This window comes from Melospiza melodia, chromosome 10 (assembly GCF_035770615.1).
Source record: "Melospiza melodia melodia isolate bMelMel2 chromosome 10, bMelMel2.pri, whole genome shotgun sequence".
In the NCBI taxonomy this organism is placed as follows: Eukaryota; Metazoa; Chordata; class Aves; order Passeriformes; family Passerellidae; genus Melospiza; species Melospiza melodia.
This window is the reverse complement of record NC_086203.1, coordinates 27,693,494-27,710,906: the sequence shown is the minus strand read 5'-3', so window position 1 is coordinate 27,710,906 and position 17,413 is coordinate 27,693,494. Positions and strand designations below refer to the sequence as shown.

General features: G+C 49.5%; 1 protein-coding gene across 1 annotated transcript; it reads right to left on the bottom strand.

Annotated features, from left to right (window-relative positions):
* Window positions 1-9,006: 9,006 nt before the first annotated feature.
* Window positions 9,007-11,250, bottom strand: GPR27 (G protein-coupled receptor 27). Its single transcript, XM_063165026.1, has one exon. It carries the CDS (start codon window positions 11,217-11,219, stop codon window positions 10,077-10,079), a length of 1,143 nt encoding a protein of 380 aa, XP_063021096.1. The 5' UTR covers window positions 11,220-11,250; the 3' UTR covers window positions 9,007-10,076.
* Between the last annotated feature and the right edge of the window lie 6,163 nt (window positions 11,251-17,413).

Here is a 17,413-nt window from a genome sequence, read left to right as displayed (position 1 = left end):
TTCACTTGGCAATAATTATTACGATTCCCCTTTTAGTAATTTAATTTCCATTAATTGACACTCACAATGGAGGTTAGTTGATTTGAGAGAATTGTTCTGGAAGGAAGATTAAGCTTTTGCATCCCCATTATTTCCTAAACTCTGCCCTAATCAATTATCTTTTCTCCCATCCTGGGGGAGATTTCCTCTCCCCAGCACACCTGCAGAGTCCCTTTAATTTCTGTCTGCAGTGGAAGGGGCTGGGAGGGCACCCTTTACCTTTACTTTACACTCATAATAGGGAAACCAGTGACCAAAAGTATTTCCAAATGTGAATGGCCCTGCAGTCCCCTCTGCTTTTCCATTGAGGAGAGGAGGAAGGGAAGGGAAGGGAAGGGAAGGGAAGGGAAGGGAAGGGAAGGGAAGGGAAGGGAAGGGAAGGGAAGGGAAGGGAAGGGAAGGGAAGGGAAGGGAAGGAGACAGGTCCTCGCAGGAGAAATCAGATGAGAAAATAGAACAGAACTTGTGCAGCCCTGGAACCTCCTTGGAGCAGGGGAAAAGCCTTATTCCCCATTTCATTCCCCATACCCACAGCCTGTGAAGAGAGAGGCTGGATTAAACACTTCCCTTTATTCACTGCACTTAGATCTGTGCCAATGTGTGTTTTAACTTTATTAATATTGCAGTCATTTCATTATTAATAGAAACGTGTGCATTAATTTTTAATATTATATGAATATTGATATTACAGATATGCTATAGAATAACGTTGATATCCCACCACACTGGAGGCACTTCCATGTTTATTGCCAGATTTTAGGTTAGCAGAGAGACCTTGCAGGAAAGGGCACCATCACATATAATGAGTTGCTGCCTTAATTTGATTAGGTGCATATTAGGAAAGGGGAAGCAAGGTGTTTGAGGTTTGAGGGTGCACAGCTGGCTGGGCCAGCACACACTTATAAGCCTGGGGGACTGCAGGGAAGGCTCTGCTGCTGAGCACCAGCAAGCCCAGCTGAAACTCAGCTTTATTTGCATCCTCCTGCCCACAATTCACCCCTGGAAAATTTTGCTACTTTAAAACAAGTGTTACAGAGGTGACAAAAAGGTAAATTAGTCTGGTTGTGTGGCAGGGGGGACTCAAATCTGAGTGGGTCCCTACAGAAGAGACAGGCCAAATACTGGTTTTACAGAACTAGTAACTGAAAGGAGCTGAACTGGCTGAAGGTCATCATGGTGTTTGGGAAGATAAAAGGGAATAATGCATTCCTCTATGGAGAGCGCTTTAAGGTAAGAAAAGTGATTATTGTTGATACTGTTAATTTGTAATGGTGTGGGAAACAGCAGTCTTATTGTGATTCTAAATCTCCTTGTGTGTTTGGAGATCATTAACATTCCTTGTCAAGAGGGACTGAGCTAATTTTCCTCATCAGCACAATGCACCAAAGCAAAGGATGACACCAGCAAGTGTGACCCCAGACCAAGGTCCTTGCCAGGGCCTCCCCCTACCCCAGCAGCTCTGGGGTTTGTTCTTTCTGCACAGATGGATATTCAAAAGAAACAGAAGGTGCTGAGAATCCCTTTGATTTAAACAAGATGTCTCAGGAGTTTGATCCTGACAATGTGTAATGTGTTTTCCAGAAGGAATTAGAAAATTGCAGGAAGAGAATAGACTGTGCAAATGCAAGAGGATTTTGATAACAGCGAAATCAATGTGCCTTTCTCTGTTACATAGATATGAAATGGCAAACCAGCAGGGGTGCAGTCATTAGACTGATCAATAATTCTGAGCACAGGAACGGAGATGAGTTTAATGCACATCAGCAAATCACCTGTGGTTTCTCAAGGAGAGTCCTGAGTGCAGGCAGACCCAGCCCAGTGCAGCAGGACACATTCCAAGGACCTGGCAGGGCAGGTTCCCCCATGTGTGCCTTGGAGGATGGTGGCAGCCTTTGGGTCACTCTGCCTGGTCATCAGGGCTGGGAAAGGCTGGATGTGAGAGGCTGAAGCTGAGCAATCCTGGTGCACTGAAGGGCAGAGGATGGGTGGCAGCTTGTTCTGTGACAAGATGTACAATGCAGGGTGACAGCAAAGTGTGCAGGAGAGGAGGAAAGAGCAATATAATCACAGAGGAGAGGTGTAAATACCCCTGTGGCAGGGGTTTCCCAAAAATCTGAGTGTGAGCAGCTTAGTGGGGCAGAAAATGAAGGCAAGCACAATGCCAAAAGGACAGAAAGTCTCCTTCTGCAAACTGGGAAACTGTGCATATTGTGTACCAGGAGTGCCCAGAGCACCCCAGACTGATGCTCCACCCCGAACACCTTGCTTCCCCTTCCTAATAAGCATGTACTCAAATTAAGACACCTGATATCAGTGTTACAGGCACATCCCTGTCCCCAGAAGTTCACAAATCTCCCAGACCACATAAAGCAAGTGCCTGTGCTGCATTTAGTGCGTACCTGCATCACTGCAGCCTGAGCCAGCCCGGGATGCAATGACTGCTCTGCATCCCAGCAGATGGCACAGGAAGGATGGGCCATGGACCCTGGAGAGCTCTGCACTGCACTGCTTGGGCAGCGTCTCCCTTCCTAGGCTGGGATCCCCACCAGGTCTCCCAAACTCTGGTGCAGTGCCTCTGCCACAGCATTGTAACACATGGAAAGGATTAAATCTGCTTTTAAAGCATAATGTGGCTTTGTAAATCCCAAGGCAGTAACACAGTGCAGAAGCAAACTAAGAATATGGCCTGGTTCCAGCCCAGCAAGCAGGGCTGGGTTGTCTTTATTTACTTTTTCTCTTGCACATGTGAGTGCACTCATGGCATTTCATGCAGAGATTTGTGGGCTCTTTCACCACAAACAGGCAGATATGGCTCTGGCTGCAAGGAGTTTGCAAACCAGCAAAGCTGATATTAATTCCAGGGGGTGCAGGATTCATCCTTTATTTACCCCTCCAGGCTATATGGGAGCCCAGGCAGCAGAGCACACCTCTGACCTCTTTCATGGGACCAGAAGGGTCAGCTCAGGGAAAGGCATCAGTGAGGCAGCTGCTAACATTCTCACTCTTTCCAAAAATTTCACCACATCCTGTAGAATTAGTAGGTTCTTAATTTTTCCCTCTCCAATTTCATTTCTCACATGGCTGAAACCTTGACAGAAAGGTCCCCCACCCCTTCAAATCCAACAGCAAAATTTCCTGACTGTGGTGGTGTCCTAATTCCAGCTCCCTTCCCCACCCTTTCATTAAACTCTCCAAAGTCGCTAACAAACCTTTCACACATTGCAACAGAGCTTCAACTACTTGGATTTGGTTTCCATCAGCACTTAGGCTCAGACAGATATTGCACAAACAGTAAGAAGATGTCTGTCCTGCTGAGTATTTAGGATCTGCTGGGGAGGAAGATCATTGCCAAGCTCTCTGTCCCCACTGGCAGCTCTGTGGCAGGTCCTGCAGAGCCTGGTTCCTGCGGCCTCCCTCACTGCCCTGCAGGGCCACCCTTTGGTGATGCTCAGCCCAAACCTGTCCCTCTTGCTTTCACAGCCCAGCTCCAGCTTTGCCTCTGCCGGTGCTGCTGCTCCTTGGCTCAGGTGCCCACGCTGTCCCCCTGTAGTCACTGCAGCTTGGCTGAACATATTCCCTCTCCATCCACCTTCCTCCACACCCAGGTGTCTCCTGGGGCTCTGCTGGAGACGGGGCAGCCCCCAGGGGCAGCTCAGCCCTGTGGGCACCCCCAGCTGGTCTCTGTGCCCCAGGGCCACCGCAGCCCTGAGGCACCCAGGGGCTGTCCCCTCACCTTGGGCACAGCACACTGAGGGACCTGCTGTGTACTGTGAGCGTGCAAAGCCTAATGAGGGAGGGAAAGGAAAAGGAAAGGAAAAAACCCACTTGATTTACTCGACTATCAAGGCACTCAACATTTCCTTTCCAGCACCCTCCTGCAAGTGCTCAGTGACAGATGGGGACAGATTGAGTGGTTCGATGCAGTGAGGTAATATTCCACTAAATCATTCCTCTTTCTCTCACTGTCAGAAGGCACCCAGACTTCAGCCCTTCCTCTGAATCTTCCTGTATTTCCCTCCTTAATGACAAAGCCATTTTAGCTCTACCTCTGCTAAAATTCCTGAGAGAAGCAAGCGCTGCTGTTTATACGCTGTGATAAAATGGGTGTTGTAAAACAGTTAGCAAAAGGGAGGAGTGAATCACCCTAAGACAGAGAGGGTTCTGGTGCTGTTCCCTGGTGTTTCAGGTTTCTTTTCCCTGCCTGTGTGCTGGGGCTGAGCCCCGGGCCGGGGTGCAGGGCCCTGGCTGGGCAGGCAGCAGGCTCTGGGCAGGTGTGCCGTGGGCAGGCGCGCAGGCTCACACCGCACGCCTCACAGATGGAAGATCCTTTTTTTTCTCTGGATGATTTGTTCCAATGGTTAATCATCCTCACACAAACACAGGATTATTTTTTTTAATGACATACCAGGAGATAACGTTCAGAAACTTTTAGGATGGGCTTTGTCTCCACCGGGCAATCTCTTGATTTCTGCCTACTCTATGAGTGCCATGATGACTGACTAAAATTAGCTGTGACTTCACAGCTTCCCTGTGCCCTTGCAAGACTAGCTTTGAACTTGAAAGCCTCCTACACAAAGTGCTTTGTGCTATCAACCTGGTCACAGCAGATGAGAAAAACGTGGCACTGAATGCAGCGGCCTTCCAATAAATAGATCCACAGTACAGCCATGCATGACTCGAGATCAAAGACAGAGTGCAAGTGCTGAGGTCATTAAACATGAATAGAAATACAGAAATGCAACAGCTTGCATGAAAGGCTGAGCTTGACTTTAAAGTGATGAAAGCTTGTGTAGTCAGCGATTGTTCACCCGTGATAATGCTCTTGCCATCAGTGGTTCTCTGCATTAGAAAGGTGAATAACTAATCATTCTTGGGGTAAAGCATCGAGGTGTGGGGCAGTTAATGATTTGTACTAAGTGAAAATAGGCTCAGCATCAGCAGCTCTAGGGAAAGTCAGAGTGCCACAGATGTCAAGCTGGAAAATCAGCTCCTGGTCACCAGTTCTACAACTGATGGATAAGGATTTACCCCACACAAATCCTTCAGGAATGACATGGCATCAGAAGTCACCAGCACGAAAGGAGGTTTGGGTTGAGATATCCCTAGGCACAGCCCCAGCCCAGCATGATTCAACACCAGTTTTTAGGAGACCATCTTCACGGATGGTCTTTCTTGGATGGCTGCATTTCTTCAACATGTCATATATTTTTTAATATTCTGAAGCCTAAGAACATCATAGCATGGGAAATGCTTCCTGGTTCCTATCACAATAGAGTTAATTATAGCCTGTGCAGTGTTTTGAGCAACTACAAAGGAAGCTGTGCAAAAAATGATGACTTTAGGAAACTTCTATTAGAAAACAGCCCCCCTGCCATGTTTCTAATAATTTTTTGATTAGCAGCATAACTGTCTAATAAGGTTTCTGGGGTATTCTGATACTGTGTGGAATGATCCAATCTGCAGGCTGAGCTAATGAAGTGACACTCAGCATTGCCTTCTGCCAATGTGTGTCTGTTACTCTGGAGCCACTTCCCTCAGGGCGGTTTGTTGGCAATTCTGAGCGAGTGCAGGTGCCTCCAAGGAGCAAGGTGACTGTGCTTAACCATGTGGGGCAGGTGGCAGAGGTCCAGCCACATCCTTTTCTGGGAAAAGAGGGAAAATGCCAGCTTTGCTCTCCTCTGAGCTCTGCACAGTGTGTCCCAGGGCAGTCCCACAGCATATGGCAGAGCAGCCTTCTGAAGATGGAGCTGCACCACATCCAGGTAGAGCCTCAGGAAAGAACTGTTGCTATCAGACTGAGCCAAATTCCTGCCCTTTTGCTCGAGGCTACTGGCTTCACACCAGTCTGGGAGGCAGCTTTGCCTCCTCTGTGCAGAGGTGGTATTGGAAAAGCAAATGATGACAGCTTGTGGGCTACACATCCCCTGTTAATCTTTCACCTCTAGCACAACCACTGAACGAGACCTTTACCCAACAACATAATCTGGCTGAGGCCAAATGTTTCAGCTCCTTTCCAAATCTATCAGCAGAGCTACAAGCACCCCAGAGCACTGCAGGCACTGAGTGCTGTAAATCAGAGGCCATCTTAGCTGCTAACTGGGGTTTCAGACCAGTGCCATTTTTCAAGCTGGCCTGACATTTAAGTCTATACTAAAAACCTCTGCTGACTTGAAGATTTTGGCTGGAAACGCTTGTAAGGAATGTGTTAAATACCTGGGGAGTGAGTGAAGATGCCAGCAGCAATCAAGATTTTTCTTGAGCAGCTCTCAGCACAACTGCAATCCCTCACCACAGATATGCAGAAGCAGCACGCTGTGACCTCTGAGCCAGACTGTGAAGAATCTCTGGGGGAGATGATATTGGTATTTCCTGTGGTACTCAGCACTTGTGGCGCCCAGAATATGGGAAACTGTCATGCAGCTGCCTGGAGTGGGGGAGAGAAGACTGAATGCACATTCTGGTGAAGTGCAGGTCGATGGGAGAGCTCACCAAGCCCCCCAACTTTGTGTTTTGGTCAGTGGGGATGGGGAGAGGGGTTCAAACCATCTGAGTTTTTGTAAGAGAGCCCAGGACAAGCAGCAACAGCTTCTCATGTGGGAGTAATTATTAACGCCCAGCTCTCGCTGAGTCTCAGCCCTTGGCACTTGTGAGTGACAATGAAAGTGCTCTGGTTTTTGCAGGATGGAGGATTTACAGCCACACCTCACAGTCCATACAGCAGCAAGCACCTCTCCCTGTGCTCATTCCATTCTCCCCAACATTATTTCTCTCTTTTTGTTTTTTTTTAATCCAGAGCAGGTTTTTATCCTCCCCAACACCCCTTCTCTGATCTTGGTCGAAGCATTTAATCTCTGTGACCCACTTTCCCCATATGCAGACTAAAGACTGCTATGTGAATGCTGTGCATTTTTTTTTCTTTTTTTTTTTCTTTTGCAACTTTCTTATATTTTCTCAGATTTCAGAAGGAATATTTATCCTCTGGTGCTTCTCCAGCCCTTGCTGGTTTCCCCTACTTTCTTGGTGCACTCTCAGCCAGCAAAATAGTGGTTTTTGCTGTGCTGGCACTGAATACTCCCTAATTTTCTGCCATGTCCTTGATATTTAGTTTCACATCTTCTGGAATTAAGCCCTATTGTAGAACACCTATCTAAACCCTGAATTAAAGCAACTGGAGTTCCTTCTCTTTTGTACTACCACAGCCTGGATCATAATCTGACTGACATCACAAGTACCTAAAATATAAAATTAACTTCAAACAGCAGTAATTTTGCCCTCAGAGTATATCAGGAGTCTTGAGACAGCCCTGGAAGCTCTGTGCAAGCAAAAGGCATGGTATACGTGGTAATTTTTTTTTTTTTTTTTTGTATGCTTGTGCTGTAGCAAGGCTGGGTCTGGCTGCCACTGATGGGTGATAGCATAGCATACGTTATCTTCACCAGATAAGAACCAATCACCCATCTTGTGAGGACATCAATGAGCCAGGGGATGCCTCTGCACAGAGGCTGGGATTCAATACAGCAGCACTGCTTGATAAGCCAAGCCTAAATAAAACCATCAGGTCACCCAAAGGTGAGTGTTCATCCCCCACATATACTACTGACTCTACAACTTGTGTTCATTTTTTCCTAGAAGTGAAAAATCTGGTCCCTGCAGCTTTTAAGGAGGTTTTAAAATAGCTATTTTCCCATCTCTGTGGCTTAAATAGACTCATAACCATACTACTTATAGCCTGGAAGTGAGAGAGGATGCTAAAATATCAGACATTTTTAATAGAGTAAAGAGAAAGAAAATATTGGCTTGGTTACCAGCAGGATTAGGAAAAAGATGGTGAGATCTGAGTTACAGATCACAGTTCTAGGCCCCTACTATGAAGGCAGCTTCGGGGAGAAATATGAGAAAACTTCCAAAAGTTGGAACCCTGCAGAAAAACCTATATCAGGGGTATAAAGTATACTTGGAACACAATTCCCAGCAACAGCATCCATGCCTTGTCCCAGTCTTTGTTAAACAACTCTACTTCATTACTCTCCAAGACTCACTAAGCTATCATCTTATTTTCAGCCTGAAAATATAATTAGCACAGATAACCAGCTGCTGCTGTGATCTGAAGTATGTGACAGCTTTCCTTCTGTACTCAGGTGCATTTTCAAGATGCTTTAGAAGCTTTAGAAATGATCATTAAGTCTCACTTTGTTTTAAAGATATCCCATCCATGGTCATATTTCTGAGGCCAGTTCTGGCAGCAGTGGCACTGCAATGTACCAAAAAACTCAAATTGCAACCTTCTCCTTCTGCACTGCAGGAAACGGTGCCTTTCTGGTGTCCAAATCCCAGTTGGGCGTCAAAAACAAGATTTAAACCAAACCAGGAGCCCCACCTCATTTCATTCCCTGCCTCAGTCTGAAGCTGCCACCTTTGCCCTCCTCTGATCTGCCATGCTTCTTTTGTGCTCCCTTCATAGTGACAGGACAACTATGTCTCAGTTGAAATAGTTTCTACCAGTTTTGGACTACTCTCCACAGAAATGCTCAGCAGATGCAGATTGTATCCCTGCTATTTTGTGTGAGACTTGCTCCAGCACATGTTTGCTAAGTGCTACATGATCCATCAGAGAGGGGAAGCACCTCCGGGACAGCTGCTTCTGAGGTAGCTAAGAAGTTGGGCCAGGATCCTGCCATCAGGTTACTGGCAGAAACACTTTCAGAGACATTTTTGTAGAACAGAGCAGGTTAAAATGCCATGCTTAATAAATGGAAGCTTCCCACTAAGAATATTGCTTATAAATGAGTATGGTATTGACCAAGCCACAGTGTTAAAAAACTGCTTTGCCAACTAAAATTAGCCATCCACAATTACACACTCTTTTCTATCATTAACAGAGGAGCAATTAGCTGCAACAGAAATTTGGTTTCAGCAGACACAAAGAATTGTGCTATTTAAACCTGTTGCCCATCATGAATTTAAGTCTTCTTAAAAATAGCTTTAGTCACTTTTATTGGTATAAACACCTAAATTGAGATCTAACAGCAAATAAGGATTGTGCTTGTCCATAATAACCTTAGCTGTGAAATCTACTCAGACACAAGACATACAACCTTCCACATACACAAGTTATTTGTCAGCAAAGCAGAATGCTGCCATTCTGAAACAATTACATACAGTAAAGGTTTTCAATATTTTATTAAAGAAAACAGTCAAAATGTACAAGTATTACCCAGGTTTGTAGATAACTTCCTATAAAGGCAGTAAAATATGAATTTCAATCTAGGTTTTAAAAACTGCTATAGTTGCTTATTTTTAAAGTTGGTATTTTAAAATCACGTTTCACAAATAGTTCTGAAATATTACCAAATTAATAGTGCAACAAGAAAATTTGAAATTAGTTCTACACTGTTTGCATGTCAAGCAAAAGTTATAACTAACAGCTTCAAATACTCAAACCATTTGAGAATGAATGAACCCAACAGCTCCCACCAAAACTGACTTCTGACCACATTAGGAACGTCCTCTTCATGTTCTTCACTTAAAATCAAATAATAATAAAACAACACCTCTTGAGGTCATCAAAAATAACTTTAGTATAAAATTGTCTTGGCCCTTATCAAATATTACATGAGTAAAATTGTTAAGCCTTTATCAAAACAGACAGGAATAGGGAAACAAAAAAAATGTCATGGCCTTAATCCGTATCTGTTGGAATCATGTTTAGAAACGTTAGAAGCAAGACCAGAAACTCGGAGCCCTGTTTTGTTTTTAAAAACCACACAACCACAAAGAAAAGAACAGCTTCTTACTGCCTAAGGTTTGGGGGTGTTCTGCTCAAGTACCTGTTCCCATAGACAGCAACCTGTTATGTTCTGAAGAGAGCATACGCAAAATATAGAAAAATAAATAAAATAGCTTCTTACAGCCTAAGGTTTGGGTGCTGGGTGGTGGTTTAGTATGTCCCCCACAGGTCACACTCTCTTGAGCTCATATGCAGAAACATGGAAATTTATATCCATCTTTCTTTTTTTTTTAGAAAGAGAAAAGCCCCCCTACATCCCAAAGCTCTTGAGATCGCAAAGGATGGTGCCCTGGGTGCTCTGGATGCTTTGGCAGCATGGGAAGTGGGCTCGGAGGCAGACCCTGAGCTCCTTGTTGAAGATGAAGCAGAGGATCGGGTTGACCCCTGCCTGGGCAAATGTCATCCAGACGGAGGTGGTCAGGTACACCTGCGGGATGGAGCTGGCCTTAATGAAGACCCGCAGGTAGCAGGCCACAATGTAGGGGGACCAGAGCAGCAGGAAGAGCAAGGTGATCATGTAGAACATCTTGCAGAGCCTTTTCTCCATCTTAAACTCCTCCAGCACCAGCAGCCTCTTGATCTGGCTGTGGGTGGCCTGCCTGATGCCCACGAGGGTGGGCGGCGTGGGCCCCCTGCCAAAGCCAGCCGTCCAGTTTGCAGCCGCTTGGCCGGTGGCTCCCGGCCCGTGGAAGGTCCAGTTCTGGCTGATGGCCGGTACCAGCTGGGCCGGCTTCATCTTGCGGTGCCCGTGGATGAAGAAGAGCAGCTTGATGTAGACCAGGTGGGTGGCGGCGATGACGGCCGCCAGCATGAGCATGAAGCCCAGCGTGTCATTGGCCTTGACGTAGCGGTGCTCGAAGATGCACTGTTCCTCCTCCCGGATGAACTTGTAGGTGCCCACGTCAAAGACGGGGGGAAAGGCCATGGCCATGGAGAGGGTCCACACCATGCACACCACAGCCAGGCAGGTCCAGCCCGTCATGCGCTTGGCGTAGAAGCGGTGGTGGGCGATGGCCATGTAGCGCGTAACCCCCACGCAGAAGAGCAGGAAGGCGGCGTGGAAGCAGAAGAGCACGGCCAGGAAGGCCAGCACCTTGCAGCTGAGGGGCCCGTGGGGCCAGGCGGCCCCGCTGCGCACCGACAGCATGACGAAGGGGAAGCAGGCGAGCGAGCGGAGCCCGTCGGCCAGGCAGAGGTCCAGCAGCAGGTAGTAGGGCGCGCGGTGCAGGTGCCGGTCCTTGAGGATGAGCCAGGCGAAGAGCACGTTCCCGGCCAGGCTGACGCACAGGATCAGCCCCAGCGTGGCGAGCTTCAGCCCGGAGGCGCTCAGCAGGCCGCCGGCGCTGGGCAGGTGCGGGCTGCTGCTGCTCCCCAGCTCGCTGCTGTTCGCCATCGGGTCCTTCCTCCTCCTCCTCCTCCTCCTCTCCTCCTCCGCGCGGGCAGAGCCGGGGGCTCGGGGCCGGGGGCTCAGCGCCGCGGCAGCGCGCCGGGGCCGAGGGCCGCGCCGCCCGGCGCCCCCATGCCCGCAGCCGCCGCCGCGCTGCCGCCGCCGCCCCGGCCGCCCCGGCGAGGCGGGGCGCTGCCGCCGCGCTCCCCGCGGGCCATGCGGCTCCCGCGCCCGCGCTAGCTCCGCGCCCGCCGCCGCCGCCGCCCCGGGGGCATCGGGGATGCGCTGGGGGGGAGGGGGGGGCGCGGAGCGCTGCGGAGCCTCCCCTTACCGCCGGCTGCTGCTCCTCCGCGCCGGGCGAGGGGCCGGGCGAGCCTGCGCACAGCGGCGGCGGCGGCTCTGCCCAGCTCCCGCCGAGGACAATGGGGTAAATCCCCCTCCCTCTCTCCCTCCTTTTTCCCTTCCCTCCTCCTGCTGCTGCTCCTCCGTCCCTCCGCCCACGCCTCCGCCCCCCGCGCAGCCCGGCCCCTGCGGAGCGCGGGGCTGAGCCAGGCGCGCAGCGGCGCGGAGCGGCGCGGAGGTCCCGCTGCCGCAGCGGGGATGGGAGCGGGGCTGCGCTGGGCGGAGCGGAGCGGAGCCGCCCGCAGCCGGACCCCCGGCCCCCGCCCTTCTCCCGCCGGGGGCGAGTGCCGGGATGGGGCTCGGGGGAGCCGCGGGGTGCGGTGCGGTGCGGTGCGGTGCGGTGCGATGATGTGTCCGGCTCCGGCGGCCGTGGCGGGGATCCCCTGCCTCCCCTTCCGGGGAGCGTGATGCCGTTCATAGCTGATGGAGACAGTGTATCTGGGCATAAAACAGGTGTGTGTGTGTGTGTGTGTGTGTGTGTGTGTATAATCCCATATACACGCATACCGGTACCTATGGCATGTGTATTGTTTCAGTATAGCCACACATTAGTGATACACCCGTGTCTCAGTCACCAGTGTGCTTCTGCTAGATCTGGCCATGCTAAATGGCCATTGAACTTCCTGCTCGCATGCAAGGCGAGTCCAGCTGCACCTGTTGCAGTGCAGCAGCTGGATGTGCTGTCCCTTGCTTGGCAGGGGGATATGGAGGGGAAGGAGGCTTGCAGGAAGCTTACAGGGCAAATGTTTCAGTATGAACATCAAGGAAAAGGTGCCTCTGCGAGTCAGGAGACTGACATTTGGGTTCCTAGTGGAACCTGTCATTTGGGGTCTGACTAGGGCTCTTAGGAAGATCAAAAAGGATGCTCTCCATGTTTCTGTGTTGTTCAGGGGCTTACCAACTCCCAGGCTTAGTTACACAGGACCCACAGAGGGCTGGTCAGGTTTTGTGAGCTGGATAACCACATTTGACCCGACTGGCACAGAGCATCTGCTGATGCACCTGTGCTGTTGGTGCATGTTTATAATGGGCAGTTTAATGTAGGCCAGTGAGACGCAGATCACTGTCCTCTCTCTCCCACTTTGCCATCCCTGTGTATGTAGGGCAAGGCCTCTCTGCGTGCCTTGTAAGGCACGCACCAACGCACGGCCCTGGGCTCACTGGAGATGCTAATGCAATTATCGTACTATTACTGAGTTTCCTTCATGGCCTCTTGTGAAGGACACGTCTGAAATCCTTTTTGAGCATTCTATTAAAGCCATCAGTAAATTCAGCGTTATTCCAGAAACTGTAGCAATTAAATCATCTGCATCGGCCCCAAAAGCGAAGGTTGGTGGAGCATCTTTCGAGCAGATCTTTCTGGCTGGTTTCAGAAAGTCTTTCTGCGTGTAGCAGGGACCAGGCTCTGACCCTGATCGTGCCACCAGACGTCCAGAGCAGCTCTGCTGAACTCCTGGCATTTTAACAGTGGTGAGCTAAAGCCAGACTTTGGCCTAAAGATGTGTCGAGGGCAATCTGTATCACACAGGACTTAATTTGCCCCAGGATCTGGTTTATGTCCGTTATTTATTGCACTGTTAGGAAACCAAAGAAATCCTGAGAGGGGAAAAAAAAACATAGGTGGTAGATAATTGATGCTGCTTTTTGCTTCCTACCAGTGCATCTGAGCTGTTTTCAGTTGTTAGGTTTCTCATTTGCACCGAAGTTTTACTGTGACAGAGAATTGCCCACGGGTTGTTCAGTGCTTTGTGCAATTTTCCAGGCGTTTCTCACATTCATGCAGTGACTCGAGCGCCGGGTTCGCGGTGTCCCCTCGGCAGCCCTGGCGCCTCTGTCTTTGTGGAGGATTGGGGACACCGCGTGTGTGGCTGGCCCCGCTGCAGCCCAGGAACGGGCTCTGCCACGGCAGGCTGCCAGGACAATGTGCTCTGCCAAACACGAGTACGAGGATCGATTGTCCTCGGGGCCATGTGGCTTTTCAGAGGAGCCGAGGATCCCTCATGGCCCGTGTTAGCTCTGTGATCTCTGCCATCAAGGGAACAAAAGGGAATAACACACCTGCTTCCCTCCTCCGCTCCTGCGGGAAGGGTTTCTCCTCTCCCTGAACGCTCGCCAGCGCAGCTGAGCTGGCTCAGGAGCTGCCGTAATTCACTGCTATCTTGCCAGGCCAGCAGCAAATTGCTAGCTCATCTTTCTTCCACCTGTAGCGAGAAGAGAGCCGGCAGGGAATGGTGTTTCATCCATTTTCCCAGGGCTGCTTCCCTGATGAGGCTGTTATGCAGTGCTATAGGAGGTGTGAGCCTAGAATTTGGCTGACTGAGAGATGTGACACTAAAGGGACAGCCAGAAGGAATGAAGAAAATAAAGGGCAGGCAGGGGGTTAACAGTCTTTATATGAGCAGGCTCCTCGCCTCCCAAAGGGGCTGCCCTGGCATTAGACCCACCAGGATAACTCTGCCTCTTAGTTACACCCTGCCAGGAGAAGAGCCCTCCTGCCCCACCTGGGTGACCCCATACAGGCAAGCCAACACCAACTCAGGCTGCTTCATGCCTTGTTGCATCAGACCCATCAGCTTCAAACAAGTTCCTCGTCCAGACTCAGTCTCAGCTTGGACATTCGTGCCAGACTTATAGCATTTGACTAAAAAATAGAAATAGCGTGTTTTGCAACCCCTTTGCTGGGGTGCTCAAGGAGCTCTTCCCAGCTGCAGGGACTGCAGTGCCTGTGGAAGTGTCAACCACTGAGAGTCAAAAGGAGCAGCAGGGACTGTCCCTGTATCCACATGGCAATGCCTTCATCTTTGGTGCTGCCAGGTGTCCAGCGCCCAGCCAAGCAGGGACCCCTCTGTGCATGGGTGTACCCTGGGCACTCAAACACAGAGCTCCTTCCTCCAGTGCCATGCTGGGAGCTGGAAACGCTGTGTGTCTGTTGATTTGGGCATAGCCAGACCCATCAAAGCAGTCGTGGGGAACAGGTAATTCCCAGAGATTGTAATGAGAGTGTTAAGCTATTTTCCTTTCTCCCTTCAATCACTTTCACAGAACGAGTTTAATGAAGAGCTATTCTCTGCTTACAAAATGGTGCTGCACAAGCTAGATGGATTCCTCTGACCTTTCAGTGTGCTTTACTTGAATTGGCTGCCTCTTCATGTTCTCCTCTCACTGCCTTGAGCAGGAAAGACAGCTGAAATAGGGACTCTTGCAGAAAATACTGTGGCATATTGCCTTCTTTCCATCAGTCACTGGTGTGCTTCCTGAATCCTTGTCTATTTATTATTAGTGGTTTTATTTGTGTTCCTGTGGCTGGGAGCTCTGCATAACGTTTCTGGAAAGAGAAGTGTCCTGTAGCCCTGTAACAGTGTAGTTGAAATCAGTCTTGTCCCTGGTGTGATGTAAAGGAAGAAGTAGGAAATGTCTGGACATGCCTGAAGGACAATCCCTGAGCTCCACCATGGCTGACACGCCACAGGGAAGCAGGACAGGTGAGAGCAGTCAGCCAAAGCAATTTTGCTGTCACAGATAATTCAGGCAAGGAAAAGTTTTCCGGCTTTGCAATCAAGGAGATGGAAAGGTCAGGCTGGAGCAAAAAGGGATAACAGAGGCTTCAGTTGGATCTGGCAGAAAAAGATTAAAGGTCCTCCTTCCCAGCTTCCTGTAATTCCCAGAAATTCTCTGGATGACACTCATTATTTGTGTTATCTTTGCACCTAGTGGAGTGAGTCAGGGACCAGGGTGCTACACAAGCTGTCCTTTTGCCAAGGAAACTTAAAATCCATCAGTGCAATGGGAGAGAGAGCTGATACGAGCCCTAGAGAAGGGGGAGAATGAGCAAAGCACGAGGTTGCAGCCTAGGGAATGGCATTGGCATAAGGGTGGCCATCAGTCATCCCTGGAAGGGGAGGAGGGAGTGTCAGGAGCTAATGAGGCAGGTTTGTGGGTGTTTACAAGGATCATGGTAATACTCTGTGGCAATGACAGAACAGAAGATGACACATTAAGGTAATGTTTGGGCACTGGGTAATGTGAAAACAGCGTGAGGAGATTAAAATCTGCAACATTTACAGTACTGCCCAAAATAACTGCTCTGCACAGGAGCCATGCTTGCCCTCTGTAACCAGGGCACAGGTATGGCACTTGCCAGTGAAACGAAGACAGATTTAAACCAATGCTGGAAAACTTCCACCCTGCCTCTTGCTTACAGAGGATCCAGATGCCAGGTTGGGGATGGGGCACTGCCATCAGGCTGGGAAGGGCATGGGCCAGCAGAGCTCAGCAAAACACTAATGAAGGATTTTGGTTTTGTTCCCGTAATTATTAGCACAGTAGTGCAAAATGTACAGATGACACCAGAGTGGATGGGACTATTAATGTCACTGTTGAATCCTGATTTCCTGGATGGCAGTGGAGGATGTGCAGGCGAGCAGTCCCAGAGCTGCATCTGTGGCAGAGGGATATCTGACAGCTAGCAATCACATTTTTCAAGGGCTTATTCCTGGCTGTTTAATACTTCATCTGCTCTCCTGGGGAGGGAGGAGGGAAGAACGGAGGAGTATATTTGGCACAGCAGGGAAGTGGACTCGGGTCTTTTCCATCCCTTAGTGCTGTGCTGTTGCAGGGGGAGAGAAAGCCTCCTTCCACAGCAGTACTAATCCTCCTCCACAGCAAGATGAACGTTTTGAACTTGAACAACTCCTCTCATTTTTCCCCCATGTGATTGTGAGTCAGGCTGAGCTTCTCTATTCTTCTCCATAATTGAGTAGGAGATTATTTTGACTGGAAATAACCAGACACAGGTATCATGGCTGTGAAAGCCTCCATGCATGCCACTTGCTGAAAGTTCTGTAGCCTTCTGCAGAGTGACCTGGTCTTTAAAGGCTTTGCTCAATGGAGAGGGAAGAAAAGCGGAGGGGAAGAATAGCTCCTTCCTGTTCACTTCTATCACTGTCTCTGCTAAACTTAACCTGCTGAATTGTTGGTGACACACTGTTCTTCAGAAGCAGCTCCTTTGTGGAAGACCTCCCCTGTGACACAAGGAATAGCTGCTGTGAGACAGGAAATATCCCTGACATGATGGCTTTCTACAGGAGCTCATAGCTGCTATCCAGTCCCATGGACATGCCAAGATAGTTATGAGAAACCATTCCTTTAAAATCTCCCCAGGCACAGATTTTCCTGTCCTTCTCTTCCTGTATCTGTAGTTGTCTTCCATGAGATGCAGGCCAGCTGCTTGGGTTGCATTGCCACCCCTCTGTCCCAGAGGCAGGGACTGATGGAGGGGTGCAGGGTGAGCGAGAAGCAGATGCAGTGTGAGGCTGTGGCAGGGGATGCTGCCAGATGCCAGTTCTGGCTCTTGGTGGGTACCAGGGAGGCGGATGCAGCCTCATGGCAGGGCTGAGTTTTAGCTACACACACTCCTACCAGCAAAGCCAGACACTAAGGAGCATTTCACAAGATCAGGCTTTCTCCAGTTTATACATAAGTGGGATTGCTTCAGGCTACTGAACCAGCCTGCTGCAGACCAGCCAAGCCAGAAGTTTTATCTGTGCTGTAGCAAACTCAAGCCACTGCTGTTGTGCTTGTGCATCTAATGTCTCAGCTGCTTGCTGAAGAGCTAATGAGCTTTTGGGGATACATGGGTGCTAAAACTCCTTAGGCCAGAGATAAGCAGCTTATTGCCTTTAGGAGCACTGCCAGCCCTTGGCTCTGCTGCTGCGGTGCTTCTTGGGCCCAAGTTCTTTGTTAGCAGCAAGGGCTGTGAAGTCCTGAAATAAATGTGTTCTGTTTCCATGTGTACATGT

Bases quoted from the DNA above. Each gene is read 5' to 3' on its own strand.
- GPR27 (XM_063165026.1), bottom strand. From the start codon at position 11,219: ATGGCGAACAGCAGCGAGCTGGGGAGCAGCAGCAGCCCGCACCTGCCC.